At 40.8% G+C, this 26,190-nt stretch overlaps 1 protein-coding gene across 2 annotated transcripts in view; it reads left to right on the plus strand.

Annotated features, from left to right (window-relative positions):
• The window catches only part of snx29 (sorting nexin 29), a 145,144-nt gene that overhangs the window by 12,027 nt on the left and 106,927 nt on the right, over positions 1-26,190 (plus strand). For both annotated transcript variants that reach the window (XM_085283943.1, XM_085283944.1), the window contains exons 9-14: positions 231-343; positions 714-813; positions 956-1,038; positions 5,860-5,923; positions 7,375-7,503; positions 19,681-19,766. In XM_085283943.1, coding sequence (XP_085140069.1) covers positions 231-343; positions 714-813; positions 956-1,038; positions 5,860-5,923; positions 7,375-7,503; positions 19,681-19,766 — 575 coding nt within the window. The remainder of the gene's footprint in view (positions 1-230; positions 344-713; positions 814-955; positions 1,039-5,859; positions 5,924-7,374; positions 7,504-19,680; positions 19,767-26,190) is intronic.

Genomic DNA, 26,190 nt, shown 5'->3' on the forward strand with positions numbered 1-26,190 from the left:
AAAAGCTTGGTTTAATTTCAACCTCTCATTTTTGCCATGTCTGTATGCTTACATGCACTTGGTTTATGCTGTGTGATTGGCTGATTATCATTATTATGCTGTGTTAACAGGTGTGTCTGTTACAGGTGTGTCAGACTTTGAACACACCACAATAAACTGACCTGTAGGTCAATTTATTCACTGATTCCTCAAGCAGCAAACTGACCAAGAGTGAAATTGTGCTGTTTTAGGGTGGTGGTGGGCAGCCTGTCCAGCGTGTCCACGTGGAGCCCTCTACAAGTCATGGCTGGACACAGCAGCGCAGACATCCTCATTCCTGTGAACCCTGCCGATCCTCAGTCAGGTACTGCAGCAGCGGTTAGTGGCTCACGTCACAGTGGAAATGCACAATTCACACAAATAGCCAAAGATTGATTGTAGTTCTGTGGGAACTCATGAAATTTCTTGTCCCAAAATGATATCACGAGGATCAATCAGGAGTACACAATTTCATGCAATCTAGGCAAACATAACATTCACACATCAGTGCCTCTGGCAGTCTTTGATGGGGGACCTGAAAGGCCATAAAGGGAAATGGTCCTTATTTCTCTTGCAGTAGGCATGCTGTGTTTTTACTGCTGATCAGAGCGGCTTTCCGTGAAGGATTTATTTCATCGAATGAAACGCAGGGACTTTCTCTTTTGGCTTCCAGCTTTACTTTCACTTTGTTTCAGTGAGCTCCGTGGAAGACACGGCCGCATTTCCTGTTCAGTGTGAGTCGGCAGGATCAGTGGGAAACTGCGAGAGCAGCAGCAGATCTCAGCTCACGTTCAAGTAAGCTGTCGTTTCAGGCAGAAGTGCTGTGAAACATTCTTCACTTCCAGGCCTCCTCAATGTGACGTTGTGCTGCAGCTTAATGTGCAAAATAAAATAAGAAGCAATTCCAAGATGTGATTCCTCTTTCGAATTCTTTCAGTATGGAGTCCAGTCCAACAACGCAGCCTGCTCCGCTCTCCAGCGCGCTGTCAACATCTGCTTTGCCCGAGTCCATGACAGTGGGTGAGTGTGCTTTCTTTATCCGTCTGTCTGTCTCTTACTATTTCTCGCCTCCCCTCTCTTCTTAATGTTCCCAAAACTGTTCAGTGATATGAATCATTGCGGCGTTTGACGCATGGTATTCACGACAGCTGAGCAGCATATTTTATTCAGTCACTCTGACAAGAAAGGTTCAAACATGCCCACAAACAAGATGGATTTGATCTCTTTTGGTGCGGAGCTGTGGGTTGGTTGCCAAACAAAAACATGTTGTTACTCGCGCATTTATTCGTGACCCTCAATTAGTTTCTTGGGAGTACGAGTAAAAAACGCCTTAAGAGGAACAGAAGAGTTAATTACAAATTGCTACGAAGCACCTGCTGGATACACAACAAAATACTCATTTAGCTAGCAAAACTTCAGATAAAGAAAAATGTTTTCAATTAATATTTTTATTTTCTTGCATGCATGATTGTAGAATTTGTAAAATTGTGCACTGATGCATGCAAGAAAAACAACATGCATGAGACTCTCTTCAGCCCAAAAGGTGATATGTGCATTACACACACACACACACACTTTGTCTAACCTCAAAACATACATTTAAACTTGCTTTTATCAGCAAAATGTGTGTGTGAGAAATTTGAGTTTGCGCAGCTGAATAACGAGTGGCCCAAAACGCCACAAACCTCTCCTAAATTGAATGAAACATACAAACGCCTTACATTAGATTTGACTGCAGGAAACTCACTTGTCAAATTATCTGTTCCTCAAGAGGCTTTACCCAGAAGATGATCAGATTTCAAGCTGTAGGCCCAGAAGTTTGTGACCGTAATGAATCCTTTGAAAGTCCTGACATGTCTTTCTTGGGAAATTTCTCCACAGCTGTGGAACCCGGAGCAAATGAAATTGAACTTCCTGATTAGTGTTTTCAAACCTTGTTGTCATTTTTCTTGGCGGATAAACTGATCTAATTGCAGTGAGTTAAGCCCTTCGTCCAGAGACTGTTCATTGTGTTTTGATTATGTCAAATCATCCACCAGGTGGCGCTGTTGTTCCAGTGTTCTGACATGTTACTGTATGTACTCTATGGACTCGCTGTTTGCTTGGGAGCATGGCAAAAATCAGATTGTGAGAATGCCTGTAGTTCACATCAAATTTCTGATCTGTAAGAAAACAAAAAACAAAAACACAGAAAACTAAAATGAAATCACATGATGGACATTTTGGTGTGTGCGACCAGCTCACTGAACACACAGACTTTTTTCCCTCTTGCCTGGAGTCTGCTTGGTGTTCTGCTCAGTGCCCCGGAGCTAATCAGAGCTTAGACCCTTAGACGCCCAGACGGATGCTGTTTGAGATTTTGGGATTTAGTGTGTGTGTGTGAGAGAGAGAAAGACGGAGAAAGCCAGAGGAGGGAAGGTGAGGGGGAACTGCTCTTAAGCACCGGGACTGAGTGGTCGTCTAGTCTATTAGTCCTCAGTAAGAGGAGGCCAGAGGGTCAAAGAGAGAGAAGGAGAGAGAGCTGGTGATCTGAAATTTCTCTCATAGAGGCAAAGAGCAGAGAGGATGGTTTTCATGGTTACACAAGGCCTTTAAAAGATGTAGAATAGCAGATTTCAATAGCTTCTTCTTCCTTCAAAGACAAATCCTGCCTGAAACTCTAACGTCACATTTAGGTATCAGACCTTAAAGAGCAAAAGAGCTTCTCTCCAGACTGAGTCACATCACACAAGGAGGAAACCAGAGGCAGAGATACCGTTTTTGACTTGATTCAGTTTTTATATTTTCAGTAAAAGATCAGAGCTTCTTCTCAGCTGAAAAACTCCTATTCACTTTGCTCTCCCTGGCTCTGTTGCTTTTGCACCTAAGCCAAAACAACAGTTCCCCCTGAGATTTGTGCAGAATCGTCTGAAAGGAGAAGGAAAAATACGCAGAACATGTCTGATTAAACCTTGATTTTATAGCGTTTCACTCTGGGTTTTGCCTTTAGGTAAAATCCACTTTGTATTGATCTAAACTGCAGGTTAAACTTTCCATAGAGACGTGCCACCATTTCATACGTGGAATTGAGTGGACTTGTCAACAAGAGTAACGGTGAGCCTGTGAAAACACCAGAGTGATGCATGCAAAATACTAAATTACTCAAACTGATTAGGTTTAGATTGTGTTATACATTTGTACTATGTTATTAGAGCACACTGAAGGGCAGTAAAAACAGCCCATGATGTTGTTTGCCTGTTTAGTGAGTAAATCTTTGATAAATTCAGAAGGTGCTGGATTTATTTAAAGGCGTGCTGGAGAACCTGAAGGAAAAACTGTGTTAGGAGAAAAAAGAAGGATGAGGGGTGCAGTGTGAGCTCGGCCTCAGTGATTTCCTTCTGGGTCTGACAGCTCATGAGGCCAAGCGGTCCACTGATTGGAGAGTATGGAGTTTGTAATTCACAAGACTCCCTTATTACAAGGCGTAGCTCTCGCCTAATGCATCTGTTATTGGAACGATTGAGCCGGGGCGTGCACGTGCTGGCGGAAGTGCACGCTGTCTTGTTTTCCTGGAAAGATGGCTCTTCCACGCAGAGCCTGAGCACAGAGGTGCGTGCGTCTGTCTTGCTGCACACAGACTTGTGCTGTAATTTGTTCACGTCCTCTTGTGCGGACAGAGGGGCGTCTGGCTCTACTGAAGTCCCTAATGGCTCGTCCGTGGCAGCCGCTGTGAACGCGTGGTTGGACTAAAGGTCACGTTTATTTCTGGCCTGCTGATGTGGAGAATGGAGCTGTGGAGATAATCGAGTTTTTCCCCTTTCTCCTCACTGTTGTGCTTGTCATCGCTTTTCTTCTTCGCCTTTCCTTTTTCCTCGTCCTCCTCCAAACAGGCACTTATCCCGGGGTTAGATGAGAGACCTGCTCATGTCTGTGGCTATATCGACACCCTACATTAGCCATGAAAACAAAGCTAAGGTCTTTGCATGTGTGTCATTCAGGACATGCAAAATGCAGGATGGATTAGCTCTGTGTCTCACGGTTAATATTTATGGAAGTCCTGGTAACAGCCTAGTTAGGCACTTTGAAACCTCAACGCTCACCTCCGAGCGTAACTATGGAGATGAGTCACCGTGCAACTGTGCAGCTTGGCCCAAATCTGTCCTCAACATCAGGATGGAGATTAACATCACCCGGCAGCAGACTGCTGGCAGACTTTGGCTGCGACTGATACAGTTCCACTGACTGACGCTTTAAGCTGGAAGAAAAAGACCCGGAGACCTTTAAACTGAAGTTGCTGCCACACATATGACACAAATGTCACCGTTATATTTATTAGGGATTAATCTGTCGGTTATTTTTTCTGTGAATTGATTTTCCGGTCTATGAAATGTCAGAAATTGGAAGAAAAAAAACTGTTTTCCTCAGAGCTATTTGATTTGTCTTTTTTGATGTAACTCCATAGACATATATAATTCATAAGGTCAAGAATTTTTCACTGCTTCAGCTTGCTCTCTTTTTTTGTTTTAGCCAAACTTTAGAGCGACAGTATCCAAAATTTCGAGTGGTCCTGCCCAGTTTCAGATATTTTGCTGTGCACTCAAACTCTGATTTTCAGTGATTCGTTTCAATCTTTTCTTGAGTTGTTCCCGAGTTTTAGTCGCACAGTTTTGCTCCTGGCACTTGACAGCCACCATTCTGTTATTATTGCCTTCCTGCCACTATGAAGATATAAACAATCTAAATTTGATCCCATGGATTTGTGTTAATACACTGCTCGAAAACAAATACATAAATAATGGAACACTTAAATCACACATCTTGATGAACTAAATATTGAAGCTTAAAATCTTTACTGATTTTAACAGTCAGTCAAAGCGAAACCACCAACAGTGTGAGGGCTGGATGAAGTCATCAGGTGATCCTGTGGCTAAGTAGACCGTATGCCTGTACGCACTCATCATAACATCTGGGCACACTCCTGTGGATGTTGTCCCGGGGGATGCCCTCCCAGACATGGATCCGAGCATCAGTGAGCTCTTGGACAGACTGTGGTGCTATGTTGTGGCTTTGGATGCATGACACATAATATCCCAGAGGTTCCTAGTTGGATGCATTGTGGGGTATGTTAGGTCCAGTCAGTGGCATCGATGGCCGAGCACTTTCCTACACCAGGGAACCCGAGGCCTGCTGCATTTTCAGGTCTGAGGATTTCTCGGTAACAGCAGTCAGGCTACTGTTGGCTAATAAAGGTCTGTATTACTGATCAACACAGTCGGAGAGAAGTTCAGAAGGTAGAAAACCTAGTATAACCTTGGTACTGTAATCCCTTATTCCCTTGTGAGAATCGAGTACAAAAGAGGGAATGCCTGCTCAGTAAAATAAAAGCAAATTATGTTCAGATGATTGTAATTATTAGATATTTGTGAGGTAATTGTGTTTTTGTTTACTAGCACGGCAGAGCAGAGTTTACATGAACCCAGATCTAAACCTGGTTTCACTCTTAGATTTTCTTGGCTTTGTTTCTTTCGTCAAAGTTTTTAGTAGCTACCACAAAAGTATGTTTTATTGTGGCAATAAAAGTGCTGCTCTCTGTGAGTCCGATGGATCTCATTCTGTATAACTCCTGTCAGCTGAATAAAAAAAAACAAGTTAAACCTGATTTTATCAAAGCAGTTCATCTTTGTGACAGAACAAAAATCTCACATTAATACAGCAAGTGCGGCGTGTGGGATGCTGTTATTTCTACATTTGAAAGCTGTATGATATGAGTTTATGCATATTACTGTGTGTAGTCTTTGTGTGTCTGTGATGCATTGGAAGCAGTTTCTATGCAGAAATCTCACCGCAGTGTCTCTTCTGCAGTGGAGCTGCGTCAGGCCATTGTAGCCATGATGAACAGGAAGGACGAACTGGAAGAACAAAACACGTACGTTGGGATTCACTCCTCTTACCTGCTGCTTGCAAACTTTCAAATGCTCCATCACACACACATACTTAGGCTGGAAGAACTTCTCTTATTAGCCTCCAGAGACTGTGACTTGCAGCGATTTAATAGATGCTAAAAAAGAAGTTAAGCATGCTGAAAGTCAAAGGTCAATAGTCCTATTGATAAGCTCAAAAATACAATACATATTTATTTCTCTTATAGATTTGAAAGCAAAAAGGTTGACTGAAGTACTTTACAAGTACAAAACAAGATGAAACAACTGATCAATAAATTAAAAACGATACAGTGAAATAAAACATAAAAACCAAAAATACAATAAAATAGACTAAACTGCTTTAATGGGAACCATGGCTGTACTATGAGAATTTGGAGTTGTTTAAGTTGCACTGCCTGGTTAAATAGTTGGTTGCCATTTAAAAATAAAAAGTAAGTAAAAGGATCTCACATTTTCTAATATAAAAAATTGACAGGGAGCCTTTATAGACCTGATGAAACTGGAGTGATGCAAAATCTGTTAAACGAGCAGCATTTTGACTGCCTGCGAGCAACAAACAGATACAAGCTATTGCAGTAGTCCAATCTAGAGCTGATGAAAGCATAAATATGGATTTTTAAGGCCTTTTGGAGGAAGATGGGATTTTGCTTTGGGAATCTGACGCAGGTGATAAAAGCTGTGTTAACCCGTCTCTAACATCTCGTAGACAGGAAAATAAATCTGGATGGTGTCAGCGTAACAATGGAAGTGAATTTTGTACTTCCTGAAGATCGATCCCAAAGGCAGCATATATAATGAAAACTGAGTAGGACCCAACATGGACCCCTGAGGTACGCCACAACAAATCTAAAATAACTAAAAGAGCAGAAAAACCCGAGTCAGCAGTTAAGAAAAGACCATTAAAATACAAATACCACAAGTGTCTAAAAAGGTCTGATGATTAAAGTCGATTTTAAGAAGTTTTCTTTTTGAAAAAAAAGCTGCACAACAGCGCATATGAAAGCAGGTGATACACAACCCGATGACAAAGAAGGATTTACTAGCCTGAATATTATGAAGGGTTTCCTTAAGAAGATGAGAGGCGAGGATCTCTCTATATAATTAAAGTGAATCTCCTGCCAAGCAGAGGTTAGAATTTCATACTAAATGATTTAAATTTAGGGTATTAAATTAACGACACAGGCACAGATTAAGTGCTGATTAAATATTTTATATCAGAGCTAAATGTAAATCAGTCTGTCAGTTAGTGCTGCAATTAAAGCAAGTATCGTCAGTTTATCTAATCTGTTTATGAAAATAACATCCCCAGTATTTTAACATTTAGAGGATTAAGCCTGTGTATGGGATGCTACCTGAATGTGATAGTGATAGAAGCCTGTGTTATTTATGCATAAACATGCATGGCAGCTGCTTTTTAAATTGTTTTTTTCTTTAGGTCTCTTCGCAGTCTGCTGGATGGGGAGATGGAGCACTCAGCAGGCCTGAGGCAGGAAACCGATCTGCTGAAGAAGAAGCTGGCAGAACTGGAAGAGAGGCACTCAGCGAAGGTCCAGGCGCTGGCCAGGTAACACGTGATGACTGCGGACCATACGTTAATACGTAACATCTGCCTGCACAGTGGATGATTGAAACTGCACGTAGCAGGGGACTTATTCTATTAACGTTTAACAAGTTAATGCACTCTTAACAAATGAATGAGAGCAAAGAGTGCAGATTTAAAAATACTGCTTTTGATTTCAGGTGACAGTAAATTTAGATTATTGTGTGCGCCAAAGCATTTGCACGCTGACGTAAACAGACGATTTATTTGTTTTTGTCTACTGGTCAGAAAACTCATTTTTTACTCTTATTGACACTTTGGACCACAGGTTATTCAATTTGTTGACTTTCAGTCAGAAAATTGTTAATGGCACCTCTGATATAACAAATGAAGTCCCATTCGAAGCTTCCACACTATAACCCTTTGGGCACACAAAATAGTGGCAGAATATGATGTCAAATGATCTTCTGGTTTCACCTCTAGCAAGAAATTGTAACATTTATGATTTTCTGGCACATATTTACCCATACAGTAGTTTTAAATTTATATATTCTTGAGTCAATATATTTTGCGGGGAAAATGAGAAATAGGTGCAGTCATGGATTGAAAAGTGTGCGCACATGTATGGAAGAGGGGAAAAACAGTTTGCACAATTCTAATGAGTTTGAAAGTCAATACTTGTTAGGACCACCTTTTGTGCTTTAACACAGTCTGAACTCTGTCAGGCAGCTTTCTTGTCATTTCTTTAGGTAGTCTTGTGGAATTGTTCTCCAGGTTTCTTGAAGGACATTCAAAGCTCTTTGATGTTGGCTTTTGTTCTGTTCTCTGTCAGGACGATCCCACACTGCTTCAGTAATGTTGACTGATAATGTTCCAGTGTTTGTTTTTCTATCCAGGTATGCTTTCACTCCGTTGGCAGTGTGTTTGGAATCAGTGTCACGCTGAAAAATAAAACAATTTCTAATGGCACGCGTCACAGATGGCAGATGGCATTGCATGGTGGCTCAAAATCTGACTGCATTTTTCTGCATTCATAATTCTGTCACTTTTAACAAAATCCCCAACACCACTGGCTGAAACGCGTCCCCAAACCATGACAGAGCCTCCACTATGCTTTACAGATGGCTGTAGACACTGTTGTACCTCTCCTTCATACATTTTGAGTCCATAAAAGAATATTGAGTCCAGTTCTTGTGTAATTTTTCATACCTCAGCCTTTTTCTCCTGGTTTCCCCTCCTTAAGAATGGCTTCTTGACAGCCACCCTTCCACTGAGATCATTTCTGATGAGGCTTCAGGGCCATGTGTATCCCTCAGGTCCTGTGTCATGTTCAAATGGCCTCCACAGTCACCAGATCTCAATCCAGTCGTCTGGACTGAAACGAGAGATTCACATCATGGATGTGCAGCTGACAAATGTGCAGCAACTGTGTGATGCTATTATGTTATCAGCACCTTGCTAAATCTATGTCATGAAGAATTACGTCTGTTCTAAAAGCAAAAGGGCACCCAGCCCAGCGCCAGCAAAGTGCACCCAAACAAACATAAAAACCCAAATGGCTGCTGATTGTAGTTTAAGGACAAATGGTGTATGGATGATGTTGTGGTGGGAGGATTTGTCACACCAGTGTTTGAAAACACTTTTAAAATTCCAGAAATGGAGCTGCATGACATTTAAATATTTTATATTCTGGCACATTGAGCATTAACCGCTTAATGCGTTAAAAACAATGCATTTTGGCTTTTTGTTTGCACTGACACTGTCAGTAGAATGCAGGTGGAACTGCATGATCATCCAAGTCATGTAAACAGAGTGTCTCCAGATGGGGCAGTGCAGCAAAAACACTGACTGCAACTGAATATAGTCCTAAGCAGTTACACCTGTGTTTTACACTTCAGTAGGACTGGAGTCAAAGATACAGGCGTGTTATTGACTGCTCCATTCATTAGCTGTATGGATCCACATATTTAAACCAAAAAGTTTTCAGTCAGCAGAGCAGAAGAAACACTGTGTTAAAGCTGTAATAGCCTCAAGGACTTTCATGTCTTTGATTAAAGCTGCCTTGTTGCTGAGGATTGTGCAAGGCCTTTCCTTAGACCTGCTGTACCTGCGTCACTGTTTTACACATAATAACAGTAATTACCACTAATGGCAAGAGCTTTACGCAGACAGGAAAAGGAAACTATATTTGTGCACTGTTAAGTTTCCCCATCGAGTTCAGTCTACTCATGATTAAAAGAACTAGAGGCTACACGTCAGAGCAGAGTAGGAAACTTTACCCCATTCATACTCTGTGTGTGAGATTTCCTTTTCCTAAATTGCAGATACAGTCAGTGTTATCCCAATAATTGGCCATCTACGGTTCACTGAAAGTGGCCTCTATCACCTTGGCATGTGCCCAGAGTCCTCAGTCAAGCCCTGAGCCCTTTAAATAGATGACTAGTCATCCTGCAGCAGTCGAAACAGAAAGCCCCAGCAAGCAAGATTGTAGCCTCCCACAGTAAATCAATCCACTAGCTGGGATTGATTGGGTGACTCAAGTTAAGTGTGTGGAGACTGAATCTGATGGGTTTGTTGTTGGGAGCGGACAGGGCAGCAGCTGACTGAGCCGTTTAATATGTGATGATGTTCATATGGAGCACTTTAATGGGGTGGAAATGACACGAGGTAGAGAGGCAGTGAGAACAAGAGAGGACTGTGACCTACAGTTTGCATTTTCACACAATCAATCGCACTCAGACACATAAATCTGTTTCTGTAGTCTGCTGCTAAATCTCAAGTGCTGCTTTTCCTTCTCAGCCAAATCTGTCTCGATCAATAGCGGCTATAAATACCGTTGAAGGAGCAGCTAGCCGCTGAATGAGGGCTTGGAGCTGTCGGCATCATTCTGTGAAAGCGGCTACTGGCAACTGTTGCTATGTGCCCCACAATTCTTCATCATTACTGCGTTAATGGTGAATTGAGTCAGTTTTGACACTGAAATGGTAACATCTTAACACTCATAAGAACGACTGCTTTTCTTGTTGACCCGATGGAAGTGCTTTACTCCCGTTTAATTAATCGAGACATTGTTTAATCTGAGATTAATTTGAGAGGAATCACTTTGCTGCCTCTGGCACTGTGCAGGTTAACTTTTTATCTTTACCACCAGATGGTCCTGCTGTTTGAGGAAGTCATCTTATTTTAGAAATCTTCTGAACGATCCTTCTTACATAGTAGAGTGATACCCATACTAAAGGAAGTGTCTTATATACACAAAGCGTGTATGGATGCCTGCGTGTGTGTGAGCCTGGTCGTACATGGGGGTGGCGGAGGATGAGCAAGCCTCCATACATAGATTCCGGCTGACGTAGACTCAGGCAGAGGGGAGTGGGCTAAAACGAGCAGCTGCCCACTTTACCGACTTACTCACAGATCCATCCACATATAACACGAGAGTGTAAGACCCATACTCACACATTGTGACATTGCAACCCACAACTAGGGCTGCTCGATTATGGCAAAAATGGTAATCACGATTATTTTCACTGAAATTGAGATCTCGATTATTTGACGATATTTATTTAACCCTTTAAGACCTACTATAGAACCAAGTCCGCCAGAGCTTATATTATTTTTTTACATGTTGTAGTGCCATTTGTGGGAGCATTTCAAGTTGCTAAATAACTGTTATAGCCCATATTTTAATAATATGTATGCATTAAGTCCATAGTAACTACATTAATTGCAAAAAAGTGCAATAAATTACAAAAAAAAATTGAAAATCGTTTTTGTTTTTTTTTTACATATATTTCTACTTGGAGAAATTTAAGAGGTTTATCCCTCAAAACTTTAAATACAAAAAAGTTGCAAAAAATAGTTTACAACAACAAGAAATTTATTTTGAGTGTCTTCATAGTTTTATTTTGGAGATACACCAATTTTTATATACTGCAGGAAAAACAAAAAAAAACAATCCTATGATGCAAATTTGCAAAGAAAACAGCAGGTGCATCAAAATAAACTATTTCCAGCAGTGCAATTCGAGCTCTAAGCATCCCAGCAACTATTCAGAAAAGTCAAACATGACCAGTGTAGGCTTTTAAGGCCTACAAGTAAAAAACTACATTTCCGCGAAAATGACGTCACGTCCGGTTTCGGCCAGGGAATGGCGGACATGCAACAGTTCGGGCTGACGTTTGTTTCACTGTGGGAAGTGTTACGAACAGCTGATCGGATCGGCAAAGCCTGTTTCTGGAATATTACGTTTTTGTTCCTGCAAGCGCTTTTTATGCAATTTTTGCAAAGCTTTATGTGGAAGGAAACCGTGACCGAGGACAAGCTGATGGCATCAGATGTAAGTACAACTCCTCCGGTTTCATATGCAAAACAAATTATTGCGCTAGCTTACACGGTTCAGGTTCTACAGGGATTTAAAAATAGTTACACAAAACGGAGCGTGCTGCTCTGACCGGCTTTAAAGGGTTAACAATGACTTTAAAAAATAATATAAAATAGTGTGCAACACCACTGAAGTTTTTTTTTACCTCTCTTTTCAACCAACAGCAGTCACTCTCCTCTCCAAATAACTTCTGCTTAGCTTTCCGAGCTTCCCTCGGGTCCTCTTAATCAGCGGTCTCCACCCTTTTTTGCGCCACGGATGGTTTATGCCCGACAATATTTTCACGGACCGGCCTTTAAGGTGTCGCGGATAAATGAGGGAGGGGCTAATAATCGGCTCAGTCATTTTTAATGATCGTTGAAAGCCCAGATCGTAATCGTGATTAAAATTCGATTAATTGAGCAGCCCTACCCACAACCCAAGCGCATATGTAATAGTCCTCTCTTGTGGTCCTGTACGCACACCAAGAATTTGCATTCTTTGTATTTCCATCACCTGTTGGATTTCCTATGAAGGAATATTGCACATGTAGCAAGTCAAATCTTAAATGTTTTGCTTCATATAAATTGGAGCTAATAGATAAAAGTCGTAGTTTTTGGTGTGACCGTCCAGTGAGTTTAGACTGATTCTTATAATTGGGTCCTTCCATATGAAATCAACATGGGCCTTATGCTCAACCTTCTCTTATTTGTGACAATTTTATGGTCCAAAAGTTGAATTTATAAAACGAGTGCTGTGAAATTTCAGCTTCATATATCAAATATTTTTCAGGACACATTCTTTTTAGAAATATGGTCCATCGACCTACTGTCAGCACATTAAAATCTGAGGCAATATTTGAACATCAGTGTCTCAAAAACCATTAAAGGTAAAAGCCTGAAATTTTCACTGCTCTTTCTTATGATCAAAATGAATCAGGACCTGTAATTTGGGATGGATACATTAAAAAATCTCTGTGCATTGACTAGTTATATTTGAGTACACCTTAATAAAAAAGAAACTTCATACATCAAAAGACAACTAGTGACGAGTGCTAAATTTCATATAGTTATATTTCAAAAGAGTGTAAAAAGTTTTTTGCTAATTTGTACTCAAATGTGGGATTTTGCAATAGTGCTCGAGCTTTTACTTGACATTTTTAACTAGCCAATACTCAAGCATTTTTTAATGTATCTGTCCCAAATTACAGGTCCTGAATTATCTTCTTGATAAGAACGAAAGTAAAAGCTTCAGACTTTTATCTTCAGTAGCTACTGTGGCAAAAACAAACAAACAAAAAAGTCTGGAGGATCTGCACTTTGAAACTGGTTGCCCTTTCCTCTTACCATCTGGATGCCTCCTTGTTTTTGTTGTCACTTAAGATGATCCTCGTCATTATTACACCGTAAAATGAATTTGTTATCAATATGATGACTCCCTAATGGCAATGCATATTGGAATATTATTAATTAATACTGTGATTAATATTAATTTCTTCATTTCTAATGACACAAAGCATTAAGTCACCAGAAAGCTGTTGCTAAATAGCAATGTCCCACACCAATTGACCTTGCTCTAAATGTCTAACCCTCAAGCTCATTCCTCAGAGAATAGTGAGACAGACACACAGAAAATCTTTCCCCTCAACTATTTCTTGCCCCCCCTCTTCATGCGACAGTTGGCAGAGCGGAAAGCAGGCCTCTCGCAGCAGGAAGACGGGAAGGTGGCCAGTCGAGTGGGCTCGGGCCAGCTAGCAGTTCCTCGTCACAGGGAGAGGGGGTGGTTGGACAGGCGGACACATACGTGCGCGCACACACTCGCATGCAAAAGAAACGAGAGCAGATGCCTTTTTCTTAGCTGGCAGAGCCGCCTTTCTCCAAGCAGTCTGGTACGGCTTTTCTAAAAAAATAAATAAATAAAATAAAATAAAGTGGCAGAGCAAGCGGCTGTGATGTTTGCCCGGTTTATTTGTTGGAGGTGTTTAGTCAGTTATGTCATTCTGCCCAAACGGAAGTTTTAACAACCCAGTCCTCCACCCCACAGCCATGCTGTGCCTCTGCGTGGATTTATCTATATGTTTAATGCATATATGTGCCTCTAGAAGTGTGTCAGGAGAGAGAATGTATGCTTTAAGGGCTTTTTATTTATGTTTTTAAAGATGGCAGTGCAGTAAATTGCACTCGGGAGCATTACCTAGCGACTGAGCTGCTGATCTCTGAAGGCGTCTTTGAACCTCTCATTCACTACTTCCAAACAGAGCCAGACTGTACCCGAAGAAGAGCCAATTTATGCTGTGTTTATTGCACATTAAGATGGCTTTAGACCATGGGATAATAAACGGAGGGATGTGGAAATGTAATACGAAAAAAATCACTTCAGGGCATCTATTCAGTTTAAGTAATTACTGTATGTAGTTTGAGTTTAAGCTTTCCTTTTCAGATAGTTTTTTTTGCTTGTACTCTAAGAGAAGATAAGAGCCCCCCCCCTCCTTTTTTTACTGGCTTTCTAACAGTGTCTTACAGTGTTTCCATTATATAAAACCCATTCTCAGACTTCACATTCTTTGCTTTCTTTTAAACAAAATATTCATAATTTCTTTATCTCTTAAGCACACACTGTTTTTTGCTCTTTCCCCACTCCCATTCACTTGCACATAATATACTTTTCTAAATCTTTCTAAGCCACGTAGCTTTTCTTTTCCCCCGCTGTTTCCTTCACGCACAAAACAATCCTGCTTTTTTCTAAATCTTTTGCACGCACACGGTTTATCCTTCTCACTTATCTCGCACTGAGGAAGATGAGATGACTTCAACAGTTTTACTGCCCAGTGTAGTTAATAGGCTTATCCTCTAAGCAGACGTTTACACTAAATGTTTCTAGAGCAGACGTTTGCCCCTAATGAGAAAGCAGTGTGTGGCTGGTCCCATATCTGCTGGATGAAGGATGCAGTTTATTTAACAGAGATGCCGAGTCCTTAACTTTCAACACGCTAATTTAAAACTTTAGCATCCCTCAAGGCAGACAACCCACTTCGAGTTTTAAATGAGTTTGATTGTGTCACGTTTACACGTCCTGCTCACCAGTAGAAGCACCAGATAATTTAATGGATCGCTCTCAGTTTCGGAATTGAGAAATTGTGCGGCGTTCCTCCCTTCTGGCTTTGTTGTTTAATTTTGTTCCGTATCCATTATTTAATTCTCGTCCTGTGGTTCTGAACATATCTGAACTGAGTTTGTTTTGATAGACTCACTGAAGGCATTGAGGAAGTTCCTGCAAACCAAAAGTCAACGAGTTCAGTCTTAGTGGGTATTTAAAATACAGTGTGTGGTTGCTGCCCTGCATGGAAGGATCAAGCTGAGGGGGCGCAACACTTAGAAACAACCTGAAATAAACCAGTAAAAATGTAAAAGTATTTGCAAAAACAGAGGAGCTGTGTGTTAAGCAGGTGGATTATTTTTTATTGCATGTGGGAGGCTGAGCTGTGGTACGACCTGAGGGAAGCTGCTCCACTGCAGACACAATACTGGACACCTAGGGTGTTTATCACACCTCCAGGCTGTGTTTTATCCCTCTGCCCTGAAATTGGATTTGAAAATACTCAGTTGAAAACAGTTCAGTTATTGGGGCTTTGGTCAGAATCATCCTCACGCTGACAGCTGCTGTGTTATCGAGTGCTTGGGTACGTTCCCCTAAATTCCCCACCAGGCCACTTATATTATCTTATATGTTACCGTGCTAAAGACATGCTCAGCTCTTAATGGAGGGAGTTGTACACATTGTTCAGTGTACTTTGCAAAGTTCGCTCAAGTTGAATTAATCAGCAATTCGAATCAGTCCCCAAAACCTGAGCCAAATAATTCCAAGCTTGATGCACTTGATTACCAACAATTCCTTGTCAGCGGAGAGCACAGCTGAGGTTGACAGATGCAGTGTATTTACCAAGGTGACATTTTATCCCGTTGAAAGATTGTTTGTTTTTCCCGGCCCAGGCATTGTTTTCCAGAAGCAAGCACATTACACGGGCACAAAGTGTTTTACTTGTATCAGAGTGATCAATAATTCAGCAAAATGTGTTCATTATCGTGCTGTTGTAACCTGAGAAAGGAATTCAATTTCAAGCGCGCTAAGTATTGTTTGTTCAAAGAATCGTTTATTCAGAGCAGACAAATCTTGCCGAATGATTTTTCGGAACGGCTGTTCGAGAACAAACAAAACTGTGTGTGTGTGTGTGTGTGTGTGTGTGTGTGTGTGTGTGTGTGTTTCTTTTAATTTATTTTATTCTTGAATAGCTGACAGGCATCTGGTTATTATTTTCTATTGACAGCTTGCAATAACAACTGTTGAAACGATTGTGAGTGCATAATAATTTAAATGGTATAAAAAAAGCAGAATGACGGTGGAGATTTGAAAAGGCTCACAGTAGATGACAGGCAGCGACGGCACCTGCTGAAGATAGTCAAGGCTTGAAATCAATACTTAGTCAGTTTGGATTTTTTTCTTTGGGAAAATAATTCCCCAGTATTATGTTTTATATAACACCAATAATAATAATGCAGCGAGTAATAAATGGTAAATGGTCTGTATTTGTATAGCGCTTTACTAGTCCCTAAGGACCCCAAAGCACTTTACACATCCAGTCATCCACATGTTCACACACTGGTGATGGCAAGCTACATTGTAGCCACAGCCACCCTGGGGCGCACTGACAGAGGCGAGGCTGCCGAACACTGGTGCCACCGGGCCCTCTGACCACCACCAGTAGGCAACGGGTGAAGTGTCTCGCCCAAGGACACAACGACCGAGACTGTCCAAGCCGGGGCTCGAACCGGCAACCTTCAGATTACAAGGCGAACTCCCAACTCTTGAGCCACGATCGCCCATAAGAGCAACATTTAATGTAGTCATAAGAAAGCAAGAGCGCAAGCAGCCTGATTAACCTTTGTTACTACACCTGTATTACATACCTGGCAGAAAAGCAGAGGTGTATTTAATAACAGTAACGAGGCTCCTGCTAAACACTCACGCTTTGTGCTCTGTTGTCGTCATCGACTCCTCTGGGTAAGAGCTAATTTTTTACCTGCTAAATTCTTCACTGCTGAGTCCGATGGGCTTTGTCTGTCTGCTGTTTGGTGCCTATCTGATTACATTTTACATGACCGAGAAGCTAAAACTTTTTTTTTCTCTTGTGGTATTTTTGGCAACAACAACAAAAAAGAAAAACCTGGATAAATTCTTTGTTAGAAAACATGCAAACTGGCATCTAATTATAAAACACCTATTGGAAAAAAAAAAATTAATATTTATACAGTTATTTAGTTTTCTGTAGTCTATTAGATGGGTGTTATTACGGTGGCCCTGAGAGGTCAAACGCACTGCAACTTAAAAAAAACAAAACAAAAACAAAAAGCTTTAAAAGCGCAAAATACAAAACTAAACAAAATGGAAATGGTACAAAAAATGTTGCAAAAACTCACAAAAAGTGTGTTTTTTAAATAAGAAGTGTTTTGGGGGAGACAACAACATGACGGATCAGCTGTGGAACACATGCTAATAGCAAACTTGTATCTGTAGTATAATATGAATCATGCGGTTAAAATCAACATTACCTGCACAGCACCGACGAATCGTCTGCTTCTTTAAAGTGTCCCAGTGGAGTCCTTCACGTTTTGGTTTCTGTCACTTCTCATTATCTGTTCTGGTGATTTCTTAAACTTGCAGTGCATTTGACCTTTCAGAGCCACCGTATATGATTTATAGTTTTTCAAATGTAATTGAATAAAATTACAGTGACATAAGTAGTAAATGGGCCCCAGTGATGTGGGGCTTTTCTTCACTTATTCACCACTTCTATGTCGATAAACTTAACTTAGGGTTTCCTGAGTAAACATTTAAAAAAGAACAAAGAAAAGAACCGTTTTCTTGTCGCTTCCAGATAGTGACACTGGTTAAACTCTATTATGAATTTCTCGTTGTTTGGCAAGCTCTGTGATTAGGGGTTTTATAAAGTGGCCATGTCTTTTTGTAAGTCAATACTGCAATCTCATCTGCAGTCCATTAGCTTGTATACTTAACTGCTTCTGAAGGCCACAGCTAATTTTTAAGGACCATGACTTCCTGCTCCATTCGTGGGTTATTATTTATAAAAAAACAAACAAAAAAGTTTGAGCAAATTTAATTTCTCTTTTCCTGTAAACTCAGACTGTTCACCTACATGCAATCAAAGCCTGCAGCATGATTGATCAATAGATGACAAGCCGGAAAGCTTCCACCCCTGGCCTGCGGATGTGCAGATATCTTATTATAGAGATAACATTATCTCTTACGTGGAGCCGGGTTTCAGGAAGTTTCCCCGGAGGTCCCTCTTTTGTTGGTTGTGAATGAGGGCTGATAAGCAGGGCACCAAACATCACCCGTGGAGAATGAGGGTTTGGGTGGCGGTGTGGGGGCGCGACGGCGGTGCAAGACAAAGACTGTTAGATGTAACTGCCAAGGGCATAAAGCCGCACTTCCAGTTCTGATTGATTTCTTCCCCAAAGTCGACGATGCTCAGCCGGCTACGGCTTGTAAGGAGACTGCGTCTGTCTCTCAGTCCCTTTCTTTGTCACCGCGTCTTTGTGCCTGTGTCCTCGGTCACAGTACAACATGTGCGTTTACATTTTCAAGGGCTCTTAAGATGCATCTCCGAACTATCAGAGGCCCTGATATACCTATAAGTAGTGTTCCGGTTTATCCAACTGGTGCTGAATCTGTGTGGGATAGTCAAGCAGTATGATTACATGTGCCTGTAATTTAGAAACAGCTGAAGTGGTTTCTTTTCTCCAGGTAACAGTGGATTCTCGCCAAATTTACAAGTAACTGCGTTTCTAAAAGATGGCACAAAGCTTGCAGAGCAGTTGTTTGAGAGAATTGTAAGTTATAACAATTGTGAAGGGTGGGAAAAGTAGGTCTCTTTATTTGTTGGGGTCTCACTGTTTTGGGGAGGTTTGAAAAGGCCATGCCTAGCTTTACTAGCTTTACTACAGTGCACTGATCTGACCCTGTATTTGGCCTCGTGTTTTCTTCTCAGGCATCTTCTATTTCAGTCTGTAGAGAGGCCTCAAGGCCAGCCTGACTTCTTCCTCATTTGGGAGATAGTAAAGCACCTAACTGTATTGCTTTGTCTGGATAGAGAGTAAACCTAGAAGAAGAAACAAAAAATTCAGAACTGAGATTCATGAGCTCGAGACACACGATCTCTTTTCTCTTTTACATCAAGTACCTTTGCAGTAATTAGTCTGATAATTTTTTAATTAGCTCCAGAATGATCATTTCTGCATGAGTGAAAAGATTTCCATATGATTGCATTCAAATCACGCCATGCAGAGTCAGACTGGAGCTAAAGCCAAGACGATCCATCAGATATTTGAATGAGAACATTAGAAGTTTATTAAATTCATCTACATTTGCATTGTGAGGAAGAGCTCATATTGAAACGCTAAGGGACATTTCCCACCAAATTATTGTCACACTATTGGAAGCGCACATTATCTAAAATATCACTATACGCTGTATCATTAATGTTTCCCTTAATGGGAACTAAAGGGCCCAGCTCGAAACAGAGGAAAAAACAATTTCTAGAAACTTTGTCAGAGAACCTTCCGGTCATACGCAGTATATTTTTGCACTTATATTGCCATCCTAGCTCTCCATTAATCAGTACATTATCTTTAAGTGTCCTTACTTAATGACACTAAGGATATTTGGCATTGAAAACGACCTGCATACAATGCGTTGTAGCTATAACCTTCTTGTTTTAGCCCTCTGTTTTCTTCTGTTTAAGCTTTGTGTGTCTGTTTGTGCAGGGAGAATGAGGTCCTGAAGGTCCAGCTGAAGAAATATGTGGGGGCGGTACAGATGCTGAAGAGAGAAGGAAGCCAAGGCAATGACGGTAAAATGCAAACACACACACACACACGTGTGCGCGCTCTCTCCGTGCATCATTATGAGCTGAACTTAGATTTCGTATCAGCGTCCCAGTCCATCTATTTTGCTCTCAAACAGCAGCGCACATGGATGCAAACAGCGAAAAATAAGGTCATCGGTTTTCTTTCATATGCCAGATCAGTTCTGGTGCTTTTCTCAGGGGCTCTGATGACTACCCTCTATTTTTACAGTACGAGACCCTGTCAGACAGAGAGAGCTGGTTTCCCTCTCAGTCCTGCTCACTTTCATTTATCCAGAGTTTTAGTTTTTGAAAAGATTCGATATCTCTGACTTTGTTTTTGTGTTGCAGAGGGATGTTAGCGAGGCTTTGTGTGAAAACTAGCAAGATAAGCCTCTGTTGTGTCAAATGCAAATAAAATGAACACTGCAGATAACAGAGGGCCATATATTAGGTCAATTGCAATCTATGGGACAAAATGGGGAGTGGTTATCTTTAAAACCCAGAGGGTTCATTGAGGTTTTTGTGCTTTTGTTCGGTGCATCTTTTCCCTATTAAATTCATGTTTTATGATGTTTTTCTTAACAGTAACCCTTCTAATAATGCACTACAGCGTCTACGCTACACTATCACCAACACGAAACCTGAGCCTAGATGAATATTATCTTTATTTTGAGGAAAATTCAATTTGTATTAAAATGTGGGTCTTTTTAATTATTTATATCAGTGATAAAACATGTCAGCATCCGCACTATAAAGTCCAATGACCAGATGGACAGTTAGGCCCAACGATACACGGAAAGGTCAAAGTTTGTGTGTGAGCAATGATGTAATCATGGGTGATAAATCAGCCATAGTGTGCCTCAGCACCTTGAATAAAACATAAAAAGGCTTAACTTTGCATTATATTTAATTAACATTGAGGCTATCATATGACTTTTAAAACTGGAGGTTATTAACTAGTTAAAGGTCGTCTGTCCTTAGCAATAATAAACTGTTTGATTCATGAATATGTTGAATCTGCCTTTTATTCTGTGAACTGTAGACACTTGAAACTTGGAAAAAAAAAAGGGTGGCCTTCAGACTAAAACGTGTGGCCTTCCACCGAAAGCAACACATTTCAAAGGGGCAGCTTTTACTTTGAAGGTGAACTTTGCCCTTTTGTTTGTGTCAGAGTTTCATTGCAGGTTTGCAAACTCCTCCATGCAAACTATGGGCGACCATGGAAACCTGCTAGCAGCCAAAGAAATTGCAAAGAGGTTTTTGGCGCTGCACCGTATACCTCTTTGAAACCAATTTGACTTCGCATTAGCAAGGAACCACCAGCACCCGCTCGCCATCCAGTCACAAAATAAACACAGACTGAGGCAATCATTGTATATTGCATATTTAAACTTTGGACTAGAGATGGCACGATACCACTTTTTTATGTCCGATACCGATACCGATATCATAAATTTGGATATCTGCCGATACCGATATGAATCCGATATAGTGTTTTTTAATCAACAAAACTGTTTTTTAAAATATCTTGCTGCATTTTGCAAGTCTGCAAGTTCATACTCAAGTTTAAAACAACAACTACACTAAAGCTATTCTGTTATACCTGTATACAAAAAAAATATTTCATAGTTCAGCAATACTGATCAATCTAATAAACTTAGACCTACACCATCCTCCCTATTCTGGTATTTAGCGTAAATATTAAGCAACCTAACTAATAGGGTTCCAACTCCCAGCAACAACAAAAATAAATAAATAAAAAATAGGGAACCACCCCTCACGCTCCACCTCATGATGCTTAATCAACGTAATCAACCTTAATTTGATGCAGTGTGAAAAAAAATGCACAGAAATCAATTATTTTTCAAGAAATATTAAATAGATTCAACATCTTTCTTCAGCAAAATTGCAGACTGCACAGATGGTACCTTCCCAAAGGAAAAAGTACTATAGCTTACTAGGGTATATATATTAGACTTAATAGTCACTATATACAGTAATTGACTTCTATTCATTTTACATCAAATTAAAACTTTGGGTGTCAGATAATTATTTATTAAAAGCTCGACATTTTAAATGAGAATAAGAAAGAAAAGTATGTCTTTGTGCCCCCTTTTCCCTGTTCATGCCCTATCGGCCCCCCTGGCTAAACTTTGCTAGATCCGCCCCTGCACAGTTACCAGCGTCAGCTACGTAGAAAAAGATCCTGGTGTAGAAAGTAATATTAAATACATTCTAACAACAGCTGATCAAGCTTAAACGTGCTGCTGTTGTTCAGCCGCTGGTTTCCTCTTTCTGGCGCAAAGTGGACCAAAAACAAACGAGAGACAGACTCGCGACAGAAAAGCCGATCAGCTGATCATTAGCAGTTTCACGATTGAAGTAGCAGCCGGAGAGCGAGAGGCAGTCGCTTGTTAAGCTTAACGCAGGAATGCTTTACAAACATTCAGAGATGGACTTACACACTTGCTTTACTTCTCTCGGGGATAACTTTGTCGGAGATGAAATGCCAGGTTGCTAGCGAAGCTCCACATGCTATCCAGACCACCGACAGGTCCCCATGCCACAGCCGCTCTATCACGTGATGCATACTGCTCCGACGTGCTAACGTTCTGAGGTGGGTTACGGCGTGTTGCAAGTTTTGTGAGGTGCTTTCGTGATATTTAATGGATCGGATTACATTTTTTATTTTTCTCCGATATCCGATCCAGTAATTTAGGTCAGTATCGGACCGATACCGATACGTAATATCGGATCGGTCCATCTCTACTTTGGACTATACAATTTTTGTGCAAATTGGAGCAGTAAATATTCTAAAATATTTGACTCAGGTCTCTAAAATAAAATATATGAACATGTTTAACAACATTATTTTCTAAGTTATATTCTCTCCGGTCCGCTCACAGTCCAAAGACATGCACTTAGTGGGGGTAGGTTAATTGGAAAATTGCCCATAGGTGTGAATGCAGGAGTGGATGTGAGTACGAATGGTTGTCTGAGTCTATGTGTTAGCCCTGTGATGGACTGGTGACTTGCTCAGGGTGTGCACCGCCTCTCGCCATATGACATCTGGAATAGGCTCCAGCCCCCCGCGACCCTGATAAAGGAAGTGGAAGCGAATGGGATACACTGATATTTTTTGTGTGTTTCAACTTGTCATATTTGTTCAATCCAGCATGAAATTTAAATAAAAATGGCATTTTTTTCATTTTTGTGACTAATCCCACGATAGTGTTCTACATGCTTTTGTTTACTGTAGTGTATAATTCTGCTATTTATCATGTAGAAATTGTCACTAGTTGCCTGTTTTTAGTTAGCTTGTACTCAAATATGGGACTTTGTGGGCATGCTGGCCTTTTAGTTTTATTTTAAGTTATGAGTACTCAGGCAGATACATTTTTGATTTGTCTGTTCCAAATTACAGAGCCCGTTTCATTTTTAAGGTACGAAACAGCAGCGAAAATTTTCAGGCTTTTATCTCTGATAGTCTTTGAGATATTCATGTTCAAACATTGCCTCAGATTTCAGTGTGTGAATAAAATGCCTGAAAGTCGGTCGATAAATCACTTAAAAGAAATGGATCTTGAAAACTATTTGAAATATGAAGCTAAAATTTCACAGCACTCGTGTTCAGGCTTTGCACCATAAGTTTTTCATCTAATGTTCTAAATATTGGCTGGTTTTGGATGGAATGACCCCTGCATGAAACTGCATTTAGTTTTTCTTGTCATGCAGTTTTAATCTCAATTGCAATAAAAAAAAAAAAATCTGATGGTTTTTAAAAACTCGTTTTATATTAATTACCAAAAAGATGCTTCTATTCAGAAGAATTGAACTGATGATCACTGAGAGTCTGCGGTTGTTAAGCAGGCACAGAACTGTGCGAGTTCTGCCTACAACAGAGTCATGTTTAAAACATCACAACAGTTCACATTTCATCTTTCTGGTTCCTGCAATTACTGTGTTCAGCCTGTGAAACACGGCCGCCTGAGCGGCTGACACTGGAGACCATGGCGGGGAGGAACCGTACGATGAGAGATGATTGGAAAGAGCAATGGTGATTTTCTCACGCGTGTGCGTTATCAGGAAATAGCCCTCACCCGCTGCAGTTTCTCAATCAAAAATTTCCTCCTCACTTTGTGGCTTCCTCTTGTTTCTTTTGCACTCTTCTTGTTTTGCCGCCACTCATTACCTTACCTGCTCGTGTTGACTTTTCAGTTTCTTGTCGTTTGTACCATTTCTCTCTCCTCTCCACCCATCCACACTCCCGCTCGCTCCATTCACACCACCGTCGTCCCGACAGGCATAGTAATTCCCCCTCCGCAGCGGCGTCTAAATGATTTCATCCTCCCTTGCCTCTGTCTTCTCCTGCTAATGATGCGCCTCGTTCCATCGTGCTTTGATGTCGACTACCAGAGCCTGCCGTTGTGTGTTGGGAATGAAGGAGGCAAAATAACGTGCGAGGAGTTTAAGGGGAGCAGAAAATCACGGCTGCTGGGGGGGTTTCAATTGATACACAAGCACCCCCTTTTTTATGAGCTGTCAGCATGTTTCCCCCTGATCAGTGTGCTGCGTTTTTGAAACCCCTCCTGTCTAATGATAGCGAAGCAGACTTGATCTCTCAAATGCTCCTCAGGCGCTGTCGGACCCACTGACATCCCACAAAAGATGGTTTTCCTTTCCTTCTGTTTCAGAGAAGCGATAATTGTTGTTTCCATGTGTGATGCTGTGTGTCCCTGTTTGTTTGGGGGGATATCCCCACACCACTTATACTTGGATATGAAGGAGCAGTGCGATTTTATTACAGAGTGTTGATTGCAAATCATTTCACATGCATGAATGCTGTTTGAATATATGCATATGTTGCATAAGTGGTAGATATACTAGACATACTTGTGCACAAGAGAAAAAGCTCCTGTTTTAATTCGTCACTGACTTATGTTATGTTGGGTTTACTTCCTGCTTTCATTTCATTCCCACTTTTTTGTAAGGATAGTCTGACCTTTCTCCTTGTTTTTCCCTTTGCTTCAGTGTTTTGTGGTGGAAGTAGAGCTGGGCGATATAACGATATGTATCGCGATATAACTTTTACTCGATAGAGAAATTAAGCTATCGCGATAGACCTCGCAGCGTCACGTTGCGTGACTTGTTACGTACAGCACAAGTGCCAAGCCGCACGTGTGTTTGTTTGGGAAGCAGCCAGCGGGTAATGGAGCCAGCGCGTAATGGAGGAAATGAGTGTGCCGACTAGAAAAATCAACCGAGCGTGACCGAAGAGAAAACAGATGATGGTTCCAATGCCGGAGAGATTGGCGAACGGAAGAGCCATAGAAGTTCCGTAGTGTGAAGGTATTTCGGCTATTTCAAGTCTGACAAAAAACAGAGTAGCGTGCACTGTAAATTGTGCCGAAAGCAAGTCTGGAAATACAATAAACTGGTGCATGCGTCACACTGTGCGCCACGTTATTGTTTCGGTGAAATGAATTTCTACAATACTGTTAATTCTACTCTCTGCAGTGTTTAAATGCTTACATATACACACAGTTACTGTCCCTCCACACATACGACTCGGTTCTGCTTCTATGCCCCAGCTTTGTTTACTTTTTCCCACCGAGGCTTCTAGACTTCTGATTGGCCAACATTTCTGCACGGTTAGGAATCTAGCGCCACCTGCTGCTTTGGCATGTTCATAGCAGCGTTTTCCTTCATTTCTGCCTTTATGTGTGGACGGGATTATTTTTTAAAACGAAAACGGAAAATCTCCGTTTTCAAAAAATACCCGTGTACGTGTGGACGTAGCCTCAGTCTCTGACTGGAAGCGCTGATTCATCATTCGGCTTTTGTCAGACTAAAGTAACTGTTAAAACTGTTTGAAAAGCTAAGCTATACAACAAGGAGAGATTGAGAATTTCCTTTTAGTTCTCAGTTTATTTGATATTGACAAAAGTTAGTCAGTTTTGTCTGTTCTTCTGTAAAACAAACTAAGATTTATTTTTAGAATTAATATTTTGTTTCTAAGTGGAATTGACAATTTAGTCTGTTTTGTTTGTTCTATTTTGAAACTTAAACGCTTTAGCGGCTGCCTTTTGTGTAGTTTGCAATATTTGCCTTTATTTATCTGAAAAAGTCTCATGTTCCTTAAGTACATCTACCCTGTTGAACTTATTATGGGAAATAAATATTTAAATAAAAACAAGCTGCTGATTATTTCACATTTTACTTGTGAGCAACGGCACATTTAAATCTTACAAATATAGTTATTTGGCTTATATCGTGATAGATATCGTTATCGCCTGAAATGAAAAAAACATATCGTGATATGAAAAAATCTCATATCGCCCAGCTCTAGGTGGAAGTTTTCCTTTGGTTAGTTTTTGTCATTCTGTGGACGTTACTTGCAGGATTTGGGGCTTGATGAGGTTCACTT

This window comes from Mchenga conophoros, linkage group LG8, assembly GCF_057382185.1.
Source record: "Mchenga conophoros isolate Kocher_MC1m ecotype Shallow Benthic linkage group LG8, M_conophoros_male_GT1.1, whole genome shotgun sequence".
In the NCBI taxonomy this organism is placed as follows: Eukaryota; Metazoa; Chordata; class Actinopteri; order Cichliformes; family Cichlidae; genus Mchenga; species Mchenga conophoros.